The sequence below is a fragment of the Poeciliopsis prolifica genome, unplaced genomic scaffold (assembly GCF_027474105.1).
Source record: "Poeciliopsis prolifica strain line A6 unplaced genomic scaffold, Auburn_PproV2 SCAFFOLD001, whole genome shotgun sequence".
Lineage (NCBI taxonomy): Eukaryota > Metazoa > Chordata > Actinopteri > Cyprinodontiformes > Poeciliidae > Poeciliopsis > Poeciliopsis prolifica.
The window spans coordinates 13,761,056-13,778,278 of NW_026562376.1; the positions used below are offsets into that span (position 1 = coordinate 13,761,056).

Here is a 17,223-nt window from a genome sequence, read left to right on the forward strand (position 1 = left end):
GAAATTCTGAGCTGTGCAAATGTGGAAATTCAATAAAGCTAATGCTTTACTGAATGTTCTTTTAATATGTTTCTGTGGTGCAGTACTATCCTATTTCAAAAAAATAAATAAATTAGCTAAAAATTAAGTCTCTTAGGTCCTCCTATTTAACCTGTTAGCTCAACGTTCATCATGCTGTAAGAAAACCAAATATTGTGCTACATATTAACACAGGAGAATTTCTTCCCTGTAATGTTTAACTCCACTCAGCAACCATGTAAGCATTCTTTTTAAACATCTTAATATTTTCTCTTTGAAGCTTTGCCGTGCTCTTGGACCCTGGATGTTTGTGTGTGTGTGTTTGTTATTTACGTGTCTCCTTGTAAGTGTAAATTTATTTGCTTGAGTAGGCATGTGTTAAATGTGAGAAGAACCGTGCCACTGAGGACTGCAAAAGTTATCTCAGGTGTGCGTGTCTGTGTGCATGTGTGTGTGCGTGTCCGTGGGTGTGTATTATGCAAATAGCTACCTTGTGTAAACCTGTAGGGAGCCAATCAAACGGGATAAGGAAGTTAAGTGGATAAAAAATCCCATTGTGGTGGGGTAGCACCTGTAGAGCCTGTATACATCTGTTGATTCATAGCATTGAAAAGCAGGACGACTAACTTCACCTGGTTCTGAGCATAAGCAAGCCACTGTACCAGAATCATCTGAAGCTGGATTGATCTGTCTGACTGGATCACTGGAGGATCAACGCAGGACTTTTATCAGCTTGGTCTAGTGGGGTCACATTGTTCTGTTCTGGTAAGTGGCAAATTTTTCTTTTCTCAAAAAAACTGCAAGGTTTTTCTGTTTCCTTCTCAGCAAACTCTTGATTACGGTAAAAAACCCATGTGTAACTTTATCACACTTACAAGAAATGAAGGCTGAATACAGTGCAGATTCTTCAATACATGATCGACGGTAGAAATTGCTTATATGAAAGCAATTAAACCAGAAAACCTGCAAACTTTGAAAGCTTTTCTGCCTCCATGAGATTACTGTGAAAATGAAAGCAGACTATCTTTGGATTTTCTTTTGCAGAAGCTAAATGACTTCTCCCTAATGATTCTGGAAAATGAGTGATCTTCTGTTATGACATGACTTACCGTATACAATAAAAGTAGCTTTCTGACTGGCCTATTGACGTAGACCACTCTGCCACCTTGATAAGATATGTACATTCCAGTTACTCACACTAAGGGTTAACATGTCTGATGACTTGGCACACTGACAGCTGAAGAGTTCATCCTGCTTGGTTTGATGGCATGCGGCACTAGTCTTACAGAAAAACAAGTTTTAAAGATCGACAAAGTAGGCTTTTTTAATACAAGCGATTTACCAGATTTTTTTTAGATGAAAGGATATTTAGTTATTTAGTTATATATGTGGTGACATGCTCCTCCATTACTGTTGCGATCGTGGTATATAATGAGACTTAGTGTCATGTTATTTAATGCCTACAATAAAACTGTAACCCAGATTATTCAGGGAAAAGGTGAAGAGTTAGATTTATGGTGGAGTCACTTAAAATAGGTCAGTAATTACTGTGACATTAGACAGTAGGTGACCATTTCATCATTTAAAGTCTTTACACATTTAGTTAATTACTAGAACTGGAAAATATCTTGTGGAAACAGAACTACAAACACAGACAGCAGATTGTGATGCACCGGTTTACTTTATCAGTGCCAATATTAATGAGTAATGAGTAACTGCCTGCCTCATTTCTCAAGAATGCAGCACCTGTTAGACTTGTAACAGCAACTCACGGTTACAATCCAATATTAACAGTGAACTACGAAAACTACAAGTAGGCTATTGTGCACATGAAGAACTTCTGCCACCAAAACAGTGGAGCTGGTGAAATTCTGATACATGTATATTTGCATTACATGCAAATACATGCAGAGTTAGGTCTGAAACATTCCTTTATCTATGTTTTATATTTGTAATAAGTAGTGTTCAAATTATTTTAAAAAAAAATATCTTGAAAAATACTTGTTACTGTTAGAAATTATTTTTTGGTCAATTGATGACATCAAGTCACATGGAAAAAAGTGCATCCATTAATTAGTTTTTTGACTGAACATGAGAAGAGCAAAAATTGATGCACTTCAAACACAGACAGATAAATTAAACAGTTTTTGCTCTGTACATAAACAAATGAACTTCCTTCAAGAAGTAAAACCCAACTGCCAAATTTGCTTATTTAGCGCATTAATGGTGCAGACACAGAAGGCTTTGTGCCTCTCATTTTTAGTGCTCTAGAAAACACTCTTTTATATGTAATGTATCAACTTGATTATACAGTTTTCACCTAAAGTTTATGGCAGGATGATTAAGTTATCCCAGTTATTGCTATCATAAAAGGAATGATGAGCTAGTTTCAAAATATACTGTAAAGTAAATTTTGTATGGTGCCGTTTTTGTCCACGACTACAACATTGAGTGAGAAGAAGCTTCAGTTAGGATTGGTGGTACCTCAATTTGACTACATACAGTCTCTGCCTTTCCATCTCTCCACACTTGCATACAATCCCACGCTGACATTCACACACAAAATTGATGGATAAAAGCAGATGCATTCACACAATTCCATGGGCTCAAAATAAATATGCAGCATCTGATAAACTGGGTATTAGATTTGCTGCTAGATTTGCTGTGAGATCAGTCTGGTTTATTCTGTTTTCTTCCTCTGCTAGAGAAAATCTACCAGTGTCCCTGCATCACATCCAGTCCAGTAATACTGCTTTTCTTTGCTGCCTGGCAGAACCCATAAAAACACAATTGTCTAGCTACAAGCAAAGATGTTTTGCTTATTAATAGAGTAACACATCTCCTCTCATGCTTTAGCTCCTGAGCCATGGTCAGAGCTTAAAATCTGCAACATGAGCATAACTCCATCCGTCTCCCTGGAAAGCCCTCTGACCACCACCTGGGGACCTGCTAACTCTTATTACGACGGTAAGGACTGTAACCTACACTGTCAGAGTCAGGATGAAATTGACAGTATTCTTTCCAGAATACTGTATCACATAGGCAGTCTTGCCTGACATTAATTACTTGATGAAATTGTCCAGATAAAAACCTAAAATGTCTGAAGAAAATCTGGTAAAACATTCTGTTTGAAGTTTTAATTGTGTTCTGTTGGGCGAACTATCTCTCTGACGCTTGAATATGGAGTGAAACTCATTCAGACATGATGACTTGCACACCTGGTGGGCCTGAAGCTCACAGAAAACGGGTCTGAATCCAGAATTGCTGCCAGAGAAATGAATCAAGTGAATTGTGTTTCAGACTCATTATTGGCAAAACATTTGAATATGTTTTCCTAATTAACGGTTGTCTACAACAGCAAACACATTTTTTTTTTGTTTTGTTTTCTAACTATTGACATGTGTATGCAGGTCCCCTGGTGATGTCCAGTTACACAAGTCGCCTGTGGTCCCACGACTCCCAGCCTCAGTTCTGGAGCAAGTACCAGGTGTGGGAGTGGCTGCAGCAGGTCATGGATATCCACCAGATTGATGCCGCCAGCATTCCCTTCCAAAACTTTGACATGGAAGGCCATCAGCTTTGCAGCCTGAACTACCATGACTTCATCCGTGCTGCTGGCAGTGTGGGACACATTCTTTACAACAGCATCACAGAGCTAAAATCGGGTGGTAGGTATGAGCAAGAGAAGAGTTCAAGGGGGCCAGAAAAAAGACAATTACTACCAGTAAAAGAAAGGCTGTGTAATCAGTGTTGTGTGTGGGACAAAGTGTAGATGGAGCGAAGCTGAGAAGGGATCAAAAAGTCAGTCAGGGGTTGCACTGCATGGTGCTGGAGTACTTAAAGCGAGGGGAGATGATAGATTTGTTGTTTTCTCTTTCTGGAGTGGCTCGTCTAACAAATCACAGGGGGCGTGAAGGTAAACAGGAGCAGAAAATGACTCATCTATTGATTTTAATTAGAGTTTGCGAAGAAACATGATGTTTGGAGCCTCAAGGAATCACCTTCTAACCTTCAACGTCTTTCAGGTGCACGTTTCAGCTTACAAGACAACTGAGACATTTCATTTTCATGTGTAACGAATGAGAAAAACACATAATCTTTTATCTAGCATCTGAAGTTAAGAGTCCCTCAGGCAAAAACAGTGCTAGAAAACCTGGTATAACAGGTATAACCTCCTGTCTGCAAGGCATGGTAAAGTGAAACTTCAGTGCTTTTATTGTTCTTCCTGACTGGAATATGTAACTAATTTACCTTACACATAAACATCCACGTGGTTCCCATTCATGGACACCGACAAAAAAAGAACATGGAGGCCAAGAATAGATGTCTAAAGTTCAAAGCACAAATGGGAATCCAGAGCTCACTACAAAAACTACATCAGTGTCCAAAGTATTTTGTCAGACAGAAAACCACCAATCAGAACAGAAATGTTCATGCCAAGCTATTAAAATCTAGATATAGTTCACCTACTTTGCCTTGTAAAGCATTGTCTGATAATGCCTCAGAGCAATGTACCAGATTTTATGATGTACCTGATGTAATCTCAGGCTATCTTGCACACTGCATGGGGTACTTTTTGATAGTTTCAGTTCATTCATTCAGGAGAGACTTGTTTAAAGCTTGCAAACAGACCTTTTATTTTTTAATTAGTCAAACTAATCCAAAAATCAGACAGAAAAATTCAAACAGGAATATTGAAAGATTTTGCACAGGCTAAATTTCTGAAAACCATAATGAATACAATTTGCTTCAGCTTGCACCTTGCAACACAGATGCTTCACAGTTATGTCAAAATCCGTCAAACGATCGGATTGTGCTCATGCCAGCTGATGAGCTTGACTCTTGTAGTTCTTGTGCTGTTATTAAACCACACACACTGAACATAATTAATGATACCCTGCCTATCTTGGGAGTTCATTCCACCTGTGTCTTATGGTCAATTTGGATTGTTTAGTGGGGGAAAAAAAAGCTGCATTAAAATATATTGTTGAATGCCTAACCATCCAAATGTTCTGTCTTCAAAATATTGCATAGCAAATAATGTTTGTGCTAAAATATTTTTTTTTTGTTCCCTCTTTATTGATGCACAGGCCAGTACCATGTGGATATCGGGCAGCTGGAGATCAAACATGAAAGTACGTTGAAATACAGCATTAATGGTGTTTGGGAAGATTTGCTCAAGGCTATTTAGTTGATTCCCAATAAATGTTCCTTCCACTCACATTTCCCCATTTTACAGCTGACTTATGTCCATTTCCAGATGTCAGCTATCCACCCGGAGGTAAAGCAAATATATCTTTCTGGAATTGGATTGCTTTCCTAAAACATATTTTATTTAAACAGCTGCCTGACCGATGATTTTATGGGTTTGTTTTTGTGTTTTAATCAGAAGTCTATGACCCTTTGGTTCACTCACATGCTCCCAAAGTCTCTCCCACCCCTTCAAGTCCTGGTAAGAAACAAACAAACAAACAAAAAAACACATTTATGCAACACAGTGGCTGATTGCCTGATTTATGAATAATGCCTGCTCACCAAGATTACATTTATTCTTTCAGACATTAAACGGTCTTTTAGTCAAAGTCATCAGGTCAAAAAACACAGTAAGTAGTAGAAACACAGCTTACAAGAAGTTGTCTTAGTTCCACAAAATGTCAGTTGTTTTACCGCCTTTTGTTTTTTTTTTTTCAAAAGACCCGAGAGGAACCCACTTGTGGGAGTTCATCAGAGACATTCTTCTGAATCCAGAGAGAAACCCCGGGCTGATCAAGTGGGAAGATCGAACAGAGGGGGTATTCCGTTTCCTGAAGTCTGAGGCTGTGGCTCAGCTATGGGGAAAGAAGAAGAATAACAGTAGCATGACCTATGAGAAACTAAGTCGTGCAATGAGGTACAGCCACACAAGTTTTACAAATGTAGCTACACAAAACCTCATGTTTGCATGCCATAAACACACTGTGGCAATTGATTGCACTCCATACCATTTTTTTTTAGCAATCAATAAATTACACTTTTTGTATTGGTTTCTCCACCAGTTTTATAACTATTCAGTATTAGTTTTGTCTCAACTTGTCTAAATCGTCATGAGCAAAAAATTCAACACTCTGTTGTTCCTTTTCCAAATTTAAAATAAAGGAAATCTACCCAAATTCTTATCGCTGCTTTCTTGGGCATTCCAACCAAAAGCATAACACTTCAAAACCAGTTTTAATGAGTTTCTGTTGCTCACTGTCAGATTAATTCATATTTATTCCTACTATATGTTATTAACAGAAAGAAAAAAAGAGAATTTCACCAAGGAAATATTGGCTGGTTGAGTCATAGCAACACTAACAATGTTGTACAAATGACATGTATCAACAGGACATCAGGAGGGCAGTGTCACTGTGAGGACAAAGGTGGTTTTTATGTATTCTGTTGGTGTTAAATGATTTGCAGTTTGCAGCTTTCAAAACTGGTGTTGTCACTCTAACAAAGAATAATGACAAAAGAAAAGTAGTCAAAATATTTTATCTAAATTCATTGCAAAAAATTTAAAGTCTGTATATTTTTTATGGAAAGTTGCTTTATTATACTTCTGTTTTGTAAAGTATTTACAAAATGGGAGTCACTGTGTTAAATTTTATGGAGCTATAAGTAAGCAAAGTAAGATTAAATATGAATAGCTTAACATTAAAGTTTTACACCTTGAACTGTATTAAGTATGTGTAAACTAATCTTAAAGTTTTCAGCAATAGAAAATACTGTTCCAAAAAGAAAAAAAAAATGCTAATGAGGTACAAGGAAGTGAAATAACAAGAACAAAGAACAAACCTATTAAAAATGTGGAAAATTGTTTCTTGTTCATTGGAAAAATCTTACACACATTTAAGGGGAAAACAAGTCAGACAGAAAGCAACAAAGTGAACAATAATTGTGTTCAGGTGCTGACGTGTTGCAAAAGCAAACAAAAAATGGTGTCAAATAACATACCAGCCACATCGTAACACTTTTAGATAAAATCCTGGTTGTGCAACCTGGAGGCATGCAGTTCATATCAGACTTTTGGATACAGTGCATAAGGAGACTAGCATTCGTTTTATGTCCCTGTCTTGATATTAAGTCATTTGTTTTCCTATTTTAGGTGAGATAAAATAAGTAAGTTATCAAATGCATTTCTATTTGTTAAACACCCAAGTATTTAAAGAGATAGTGCTTAGATTACTTTTTTTAATTTTAGAAATTCACAGAACTTCCACGGTATTTGATAGAATTGTTTTAAACTCTATGAGATGAATCAATTTTATGTGTCCTGCCATAAACTCCTTACATTGGTTTGTTGGAATTTCTTACACACACCTTTAATATATAGAAAAATATGGTTAATTTTTTATATGCTATTTTATTTTTTGCAAAATTAAGGATAACACTTTAGTCATAATAAATCTGTATTTTGAATTACCTCATAAAATCTTCTAAAATTTTCGTTCCTGTCCCCATTACAGATACTATTACAAGAGAGACATTTTAGAGCGAGTGGATGGGCGCAGACTGGTTTACAAGTTTGGAAGGAATGCAAGAGGATGGAGGGAGACAGACAAGTGATAATTTCATTAATTTATTTTTTTCATGCCTTATGTGCATGATTGCAACATTTGAACGTGGTTTTCAGTTGACTTTTTAAAATATAGGTGTGTTTAATTTGTTTACAAGTGTTTTCTATTTTTATTTTCTATTTCTTTTTATGTTTCCCTTTGTATTGACACTGCACTGAGATCCTTTTTGGGCTGCGCCAGTGAGACCTCAAAAGTTGTGTTTACATAATATTTTGCAGATGAAAAGCTAAGAAAAAGCACTAAAAAATGAGTACTAAACACAATGAAGCTTGTGTCTGTTTTTGTTTTGTTGTTGACGAAATGCATTTTTGAAACAGTAAGTTCCAAAGGAACACATGTTTGATGTAGCTGTTTAAGCATGTGTGACAAATTTGTGTTACGTGTTTTGACACTGATACTGTGAAATGTCCTTTGGGAAGCACACGTGCTTATTCACTTAAGTTAAAATTAAATTAAATTAAATTTAAAAAGATCCCATAGGCACAGTGCAAGAAACGCATACAAGATAAAATATTGATATTCACTGGAGTTTTGAAGCTTACTTTGTCTTCTTACATGCTTTGCTTTTTTTAAAATTGTAAAGAAAATGTATTTGTTTTTAGATGTTTGATACAAATAAAGTTTGTAATTGTTTTACTTAATCTAAGTTATTTTTAGGAGTTTTGTATACTGTCAAATGTAAAATAGAGCGGATCAGTCAAAGAAATGATGGTGTTTCACAGGCATCACACTAATTATAGCAATTTTTGATAAAATTTTAATAATATTGTCAGCTGGCTGTAGTTAATAGCAACAGTTCAAGCATCTTTATACTGCTGAACCTGTCACAAGCTAATCTGTGAAAAGACCTGAGGACATAGATAGTGCAGGTTCCCTTTGTTTAATCATGACACTATGAAATGCCATGCAGCTAATTGTTTGCCAGTGTGTGAACAAGCTGGTTCCAGTAGGCAGCTGACAAATGACTGGTCCATGATTGGCTTCCAGATAAAAGCAGTGTCAATAAAAGGCCTCTTTCTTTGGCCTGTGATCACAAGCAAATTCACGTCTAATCTTCTCCCTGACTTATCTGGCATTTGGTGACCCCTCTTTACATAGTGTGACATTCACTGACACTTCATTGTGTCATTATCTTAACTGATGGCATCAAAGTTGTTCTTGCACACTGCTGCATCAAGCTCTTTAATTTTCACTCTTTTGTCCTCTATTCTAGGCACACATTTTGCAACATTGCATGTGGAAGGGACGTGTAATGTCATTATTAAAATAAAACACAGTTTTTGTCTGACAAAACCTGATGTAATTTCCGAAAGACAACCAGAACAGTTTATCCTGCCAGGGAAAGTACTTGTGATCTAAGAAATTAGCCGTGATTTTGTACATTTTTACCACTCTGTAAATTAAAATCACTTGTATCTTAAAAGTGAGATGGAGCCTGTGCATACTCATGATTGAATTGGAATCAGATGCTGCTGATTGCTACATTGTTAATATACATTAAAAAAATCAGCGGTTCAAAAAATCCTCATGCATCACATCTCTATTGTTCAGATTCCACATTGTCATATAAAAATACAGCATGTTTCAATTTTTTATGCATTTGGTGGACTCTACATTTACAGCATTGTTTGTACAAAAAAATCTGAAATTATCTTACAATGATTTCATATTTCCTTACAGTTGAGCATTATGTTCTGAACCTCACATTCAGAACATATAGATCTGTATACTCCTTTTGCCAATAGTTCAGAACCTGAACGAGGTTAAACATAGAGAGAGAGGAATCTTAGACCTCAATCTTCATTGGAACTACCAGAGTCCTGTGTCCTTTCCTATTCATTAAAGAAGTGGTCATAAAATACAGAATTTCTGTTTGGCAAGTCTGGTGATTTCGTTACATGCACTTCAGAAAGTCTGTTATCACCCACCTTCAGTTCTCTGCCAGAGTCCACCAGATAATTGCCAAAATATCCTATGATTTCAAAATATTCTTGATCCATCCTGTCAGACTCCAATAACCTCCACGCCAGCAGCATGACAAGTCCTAACACGCCAAACACACATTTCAATCCTTTGTTTTGCACTAGCTTCATCTAGAGTGTTTGCTGTTCAAAAAAATAATCAGACCAAACCATATGCTTCTAATTAAAGTAACAATAGTCCCAATTAAAGTCACAATACACTTTAAATCTTGTGACGTTGGGGCAGAAAAATATTTTCTCTGGTATGAATCCAGAGTAACCAGTTGACTTGTAGGTTGTATTTAATCCTCATTACGTATTGAGACTTCGTCCCAAAAACTCACTTTTTTTGGAGTTTGCTATCATAAATCAAAATAGTGATTCATGAAGATCAATTCACAACTCTCTTACTAGAATGGCATGTTGTTTCATTTGTCCTATTTTTAAGAGTGGCTGAATGTCCCTCAGTAATGTAATATTTATAAGTCAAATAGATCACACTACTGCAATGAACGATGAATATAATTAAACTCTAACCTGATACATTTTAACATTTAAACGTCTTCCAAGGATTCTGGAGGGGGCAAAACAAGGTGGAAGCTGTTAAATAAAAAACGTGTGAATCAAAGTCTCGACTGATGTCTGGAAACCACCAGGACACATTGCACACTGAGTGAAGTATGTGCGACTTAACATTTATCTGAACTCTTTAGGATATTTGACTATCGTAGCTAATGTATCCAAGCAGTGTGTGTGTTGCACATGAATATGAGCATACTGAAGGACAAAGAGATGAAAGGGTAATTAACCATCTGTAAGGCTATTTAAAGACCTGGAGATCGCAAATCTGGTCTTAGTTTCACTTTGGAGCAATCTAGCTGGTGCTGGGAGCTGTTATGCAGGGTGTGTTTTATGTGACTAACTGAAGATAAATGGGCAGTTATAGGCAAATAAAGTAGACTGATCTAACCTCTGCACGTTTTCCTAACAGACCACTGCCTGCTGAACACAAACCCTTGCTTTACATGTCCTCAGTGTGTGAGTGTGCTTAAAGGCTGATTTGAATCGAGCTTTATCATGCATAATGTCAATGCAGCTCAGCCAAGAGCCTAAGATTTAAAGGAATCTCAGGAACTAACTAGGAGTAAGAGAGGGAACTGTGTCAGAAATAAATTTGCAAGGCATCATTAAACCAGCAGAACATGTATTTAGATCACAAATCTTGGCTTCATCACGGCTGCAGAAGGCATGAATGGATACATCCACTCAAACCAGATGTAATAGATCTGAGGAGAAAAATAACATCTCATGAACTTGAAATTGAAAATCTGCATGTTTCATTTCAGTTGTGTGTACTTTGATTTTACATCACATCACCTGTTACAAAAAGTATAACTCGGTGTCATTGTATATAATCTATTTACCTTCTGCACTTATTTTGCTAAACCTAAAACAGTGACTCCATTTGTGAAACTGTAGTCATTATGTGTTATCTTCCCCCAATAGTTTATCTCTCCTCGTCAGAAAATTATGTCCAGATTTGAATGAGCTGCACAAAAGCTATTATAGCATTTAAAAGGGAGCACATTAATTCAATCAGATACATGCTGGAGGAAGAACAAGGAAGTGATAAAAGATAACCTGAGCACAGGCATGAAGACTACTGGGACTGATGAGATTTTGAATTAGGGACCTGCTCAGTGGAGCTATTGTATTGTCTCCGGAGATCCTCCGTCCGTTTATATCAGGGACCCCTCATTTCCCCTGTTCACACTCAAATGAGCCTGTAAGGCCCTGAGTTCAAACTGTGACTTGAACAGATTAGAGCTGTGTCACTGCAGTCATGCCTTTTGAAGGATAGGAACATGTCACAGAATGCTAACCACTGTCAAGCTAATCATTATTCTAATGATCTTTAATAAAATTGTTCCAGCATGATTAAGTAATGTGTTGTGAATCAGTTAAATTGGATGAGTTGTTCTAAGACATAATGCATCATGATATACCCAAAAACATATCTGAATAGACTTTGCTGTGATTTTTCACATACATCCTCTCTGTGTTTCTTGGCAGTCTTAAAGTATGAGGAAGTTTTTTTTTTTTGTTTGTTTGTTTTCTTTTTGACAGGTCAAAGATGGTCTTGTTTTGTTCCCTCAAAATTGTAACAATAATAACTTCCTGCTCTGCATTTCTTCCACTATTGTTAATTTCCCCACAAAAATCACTTCTCCTTGTTCCATGCAAGAACATGGAGACAACCACGCACATATTTAATAAATTTGATTAATCTGGTTTTATAACTGAGATATTTTCTTTTCCATGTTAATGATCAAATATTTGAAACGTTGCTTCATATTTTGAAGTAGTACAAAAATAGTAAATACTGTCTTGCTTTTATTCTTCCTGACTAAAGAAAACATTTTTGTTAATGTTTGTTTGATGTCTGTTCAATGTAAATTGTATTTTACAAGGTACTGATTTGATTAGTCAAATCAGTCCCTTTGAAATAAACAAATAAATATTGTAAATGTTTATTTCCTCTTGAAATGGCTAAGATCACAATGGTATTTCATGTCAGGTGAGCATTAAATATAAATACTGTATTATTAATCTATGGAAAGCCAATAGCCTATTCAAAGAGGGCCATAGGGAAAATTTAAAAAAGCCTTCACCACCATGTGCAGTAAGATCCCCAGTCTCAGATGACCTGTGCAAGGGTAACATATATTTTTTTAAAAAACTCATTTTTAGAATGAGAAAACCTTTAACTTTACTTGTTAAAATAAAAAAGACAGATCGACCACAATCTTACTGTGAAAACATTGAAAACATTGGAGCATCTTACCTATTTTCTGTGTTAAATTAGGACTTCTTTGGGAGTTTGTATCACGTTTTATACTGTAATACCACCTAAAATAAGCAGAATGTATTCATCATTACATTATTGTTAGGTTTAAATATTGTTCGATAGCCTTGTTTGGAAATTCGCATGTAAATGAGATCCCGCATTCTTCCCACCAGGAGGCAGCAGATCACCGACATATGAAGAGTATGATTGTTTGAATTAGGCATTTGGCTTTTAATAAAAATCATGGTGCGGTTCATGCCAAACGTGTATAATTTTTTATTATCTATACTAGAAGACACATATTCACCTTTTATCCTTTTAAAAATAAATAAACTCAATAAAACACCTCTTCTTCACCTTTTGTAACTTCACAAAATATGTTGCCTGTTTACTTTTGGCAACTGTGTTTCTTTCATATACATTATAATAATATTATAATGATACATACATCAGGTGTACTTTGAATGAAATGAAGTTGAATTCACTGATATCAAACCTATTTCTTTATATATATATATATATATATATATATATATATATATATATATATATATATATATATATATATATATATATATATATATATATATATATATATATATACAGGATACATAAATCCTGTATATTTTTTTCAAACATACTTGGACATAAGAGTAGTTTGTGTTAATTTGCAAATGTCAATGAAAGCCAAAAATCTGAAGCTGGAGGCAAGGCATTTTGTTAATGGATGAATGGAAACTTAATGTTTATTTCCACTTGAAATAGCTTAGATCACACAGCTATTTCATGTCAGGTGAACATAAACTGAACATCTTTCCTTTTGCCTTTTGAAAAATATTTGTGCACGCTCCTGACAGATAAGTGAGAGTAAACACCATGGAAAGATTGAAAGCGCTACTTATAGTATTTTAGAAGAACACTTTACCAATTTATTAGGGATTATGTCTAAAGATAATAATACAATATGTCATTTCTCCATAAGGAAATTAGTGTACAAGTGTAGGACATTCAAAATAGATGCCAACATTCCAAGATATGGCTGTCCACGCAAGCTCATCGTGAAAGACAACCAACATGCTAAAATAAATATTCAAAAGCATCTCAAATGACGTCACAAAATACATGACCTACAGCAGGGTCTTGCTCCTATTAATAAGAAAGTGATAATATCAGAAAAGGACACAGCTGACTGACACAAATCAGAGATTTAGATGATCTACCACCCATTTATTTAACGAAACTGCTCGTCATATTTCCTGAAAAGACCGCTGAGCTCATGCTTTTGTGCATTTGTGTCACATTGAAGAATAGAGGGGATCAGGGTTGTGCTGAATTTGATGTTTGTGCTACAAATCCCGTCTTGAAAAATTTACATTTTTATTTCAAGTTCATTTAGATCTGATCTTTTATTTTGTGTTTTCTACTGATGAAGCTGCTTTTTCATTTCATTTTCTCTATTTCACTGGTAATATTTCATTTTATTTTACATTTTTATTTAAGTTTTTTTCAGTCATGTGAAACACTAGTCAATTTTATTGTCTGTAAATGTTCTACATAAATAAAACTTACATTGGCACTGCACAGCTTTAACTTTCATAAGAGGTGTGTGAGGAGGAAATTATTGATCTCTAAAAAAATGAACTTCAGACTACAGCTGGATACATAGACAAATATCGGCAATTCCAGGCTAATGTTAATTTTTTTGGGCACTGGGGTACTGAGCATGTTTGGCATAAACAAAATAGATCCAGCATTCCAGGGAAATAAACTAATACACTGTGAAGCACACAACTGGCAATGTTGTGGTTTGGGGTGCTTTGCAACAGCAGGACTCGCTTGGCGCACCAGCATGGAATCCATTATAAAATCTGCTGTGTATCAAACACTGGTTGTTCTGCAACATGAAAAAGTCCCAAAACTTACCAGTGAATCCACCAGACATAAGAGATGGTGAGTCAGAGGGTGAGTCAAAACTCTTATGCATCTCTCATTGAGATTAGAATATGGTGGCTTTGAAATGTGCAGTACATGCAAGAAACAGCTTAAACATTTTACAGCTGAAAATAAGGACTGGGAAAAGCATTCTTCAGACTGATGTCAGTTTAGTAGAAAAGCTAAAAGACTCATCTCCCTGATGTAATATCAATCAAAAGTGCGAAGATTTAAGAAGTCTGGTGTTGTAACGTTTTCTTGTAGTAGTTTCGACTGAAATTTATTTATCTGCAAAAGTCAGCCTTCCTGTAAGGAAATAGTTTCCTTGTCACGTTGGCGAAGTAGTACAAGGAAGAACACTCAAGAAATACTTGATAAGTTACTGGAAACATTTGTTTGATGTTATCACTGCAACGAGGATGCTCAACCGGTTATGAAATTGAAGAGTTTACACAAGCAAAGACTAGAGCCTCATTGTTTTAAGTTTATGGAGTAAAGTTACTTTGGATTATCAGTAAGGACAACCTCCTAAAAAAAAGATTCTCCTTTTTATCTTAAGCAATAATTTAGATAGTAAAACACTGTTTTTATAAAGAGATACAAAACTGTTAAAGACTTTATTTAGAACCCCATTCATGTAGAGTTAATTATGCAAATGATTAACATGATAAGTGAACTTGTTGAAATGTCAAAAGACATTGTGCAAAGTGGAGAACAAAATTAATAGTACCTTAATATAAGCTCATGTAAAAGAAGCTTGTTGGTAATTGGCCTTGGCTTGCGACGAGGACAAGGTAAAGGTTCAGAGAACAACAATGGCCCAAAACCAATGAACTGAAAACACTGGACAGTGCAACTTTTGTTCAGAAACTTAAACCTCTGTAGATAGGAAGAAAAAAAGAATAGCACACAGAAAAAAAAAAAATGATTCAAACCAATGAACTGAAAAAAAAAATTCTCAATCTGCTCAGTCAATTTAGATTTTTGATCTGGGCAGGATGGCTCATCATTCAGGGCCAAATGAGCAAGGGAAACTTCACTTGAGTTGGACACTTACAAAATAAGTATTTACAGTACCTACAACTCATGTAATAATAATAATAATAATAATAATACATTTTATTTTTAAGTGTCTTTCTGGACATTCAAGGACACTGTAAAAATAGACTAAGTCAATTTCAAAAATGTAACAATAAAATAATAAACTCACTTACAAAGAGCAAAGGGCATTAAATATAAAAGGCAGTTTTAAACAAATGTGTTTTGAGTTGTGATTTGAAGTAGGAGAGTCAATCAATATTTCTGTGTTGGGATGGTAATGAGTTCCAGAGATGAGGAGAAGTGCAGCTGAATGCTTTATGACCCATAATGGTGAGACAGGCAGAAAGGATGGACAGGTGGATTGAGGAAGTGGAACGAAGTGAGGGGTAGAAAATGTGAACATGAAGGTCTGACAGATATGGAGGGGTGAGGTTGTGAATGGCCTTAAATGTTAACAAAAAGATTTTGAATTAAATATGAGCCTGTACTGGAAGCCATGTTGTTGAGCTTAACCGAACATTACTGAGGTCGTGAAACGAGGGGGTTCAGGTTATGATATGTGTGACTTCCTCCCCAATACACAGCACACAGCGGAGACCAGTTGGGTAAATTTCTGTAATGAGTGTTAACAATAACAAAAACACAGTAAGCCTCTCTACTGGTTCGCCAACTCTGGGTACACAGTAGAGTTTCTGACAGACTGTGTCCCACAATAATCATACAATTGCATTTTATAACAGGTGATCGTATAGTGGATTTTCATTAATATCAAAACTTTCAAATAAAATTCATACAATACTTCTCTTATAAATCAATAAAATCAGGAAAATAAACATAGGCAGCAGTCAAATTTAACTAACTAACTATCCAACTGTAACTTCCAACTGAAACAGAGAACAAACAAACTGACAGACAGGCAAACACAACAAACTGACAACATAATAAACACACTGACAAACTTAACTGAAAAATAACCGACAACACAACCGACAACATAAATTTCTGACATTTAACATAATATAATTAGCCTACCTGTAATGAGTGTTAACAATAACAAAAACACAGTAAGCCTCTCTACTGGTTCGCCCTCTGGGTACACAGTAGAGTTTCTGACAGACTGTGTCCCACAATAATCACTACAATTGCATTTTTATAACAGGTGATCGTATAGTGGATTTTCATTAATATCAAAACTTTCAAATAAAATTCATACAATACTTCTCTTATAAATCAATAAAATCAGGAAAATAAACATAGGCAGCAGTCAAATTTAACTAACTAACTATCCAACTGTAACTTCCAACTGAAACAGAGAACAAACAAACTGACAGACAGGCAAACACAACAAACTGACAACATAATAAACACACTGACAAACTTAACTGAAAAATAACCGACAACACAACCGACAACATAAATTTCTGACATTTAAACATAATATAATTAGCCTACCTGTAATGAGTGTTAACAATAACAAAAACACAGTAAGCCTCTCTACTGGTTCGCCAACTCTGGGTACACAGTAGAGTTTTGACAGACTGTGTCCCACAATAATCACTACAATTGCATTTTATAACAGGTGATCGTATAGTGGATTTTCATTAATATCAAAACTTTCAAATAAAATTCATACAATACTTCTCTTATAAATCAATAAAATCAGGAAAATAAACATAGGCAGCAGTCAAATTTAACTAACTAACTATCCAACTGTAACTTCCAACTGAAACAGAGAACAAACAAACTGACAGACAGGCAAACACAACACACTGACAACATAATAAACACACTGACAAACTTAACTGAAAAATAACCGACAACACAACCG

At 35.5% G+C, this 17,223-nt stretch overlaps 1 protein-coding gene across 2 annotated transcripts; it reads left to right on the forward strand.

Moving 5' to 3' along the window:
- Positions 1-611: 611 nt before the first annotated feature.
- ehf (ets homologous factor) lies at positions 612-8,254 on the forward strand. Of its 2 annotated transcripts, none has more exons than XM_055042051.1 (9): positions 612-783; positions 2,875-2,985; positions 3,429-3,686; positions 5,109-5,153; positions 5,258-5,299; positions 5,408-5,470; positions 5,577-5,621; positions 5,713-5,908; positions 7,503-8,254. In XM_055042051.1, the coding sequence occupies exons 2-9, from the start codon at positions 2,910-2,912 to the stop codon at positions 7,600-7,602; spliced, it is 825 nt and encodes a 274-aa protein (XP_054898026.1). In that variant the 5' UTR covers positions 612-783; positions 2,875-2,909; the 3' UTR covers positions 7,603-8,254. The 2 variants fall into 2 exon arrangements, with proteins under 2 accessions (XP_054898026.1, XP_054898036.1); XM_055042061.1 differs by having other exon boundaries at positions 5,279-5,299.
- The last annotated feature ends 8,969 nt before the right edge of the window (positions 8,255-17,223 follow it).

Excerpts from the sequence above, each read along its gene's own strand:
- ehf (XM_055042051.1), top strand. The coding sequence starts at position 2,910 with ATGAGCATAACTCCATCCGTCTCCCTGGAAAGCCCTCTGACCACCACC. Across the intron at positions 2,986-3,428 it reads TGCTAACTCTTATTACGACG|GTCCCCTGGTGATGTCCAGT; the intron begins GTAAGGACTGTA and ends ATGTGTATGCAG. Across the intron at positions 5,909-7,502 it reads AAACTAAGTCGTGCAATGAG|ATACTATTACAAGAGAGACA; the intron begins GTACAGCCACAC and ends TCCCCATTACAG.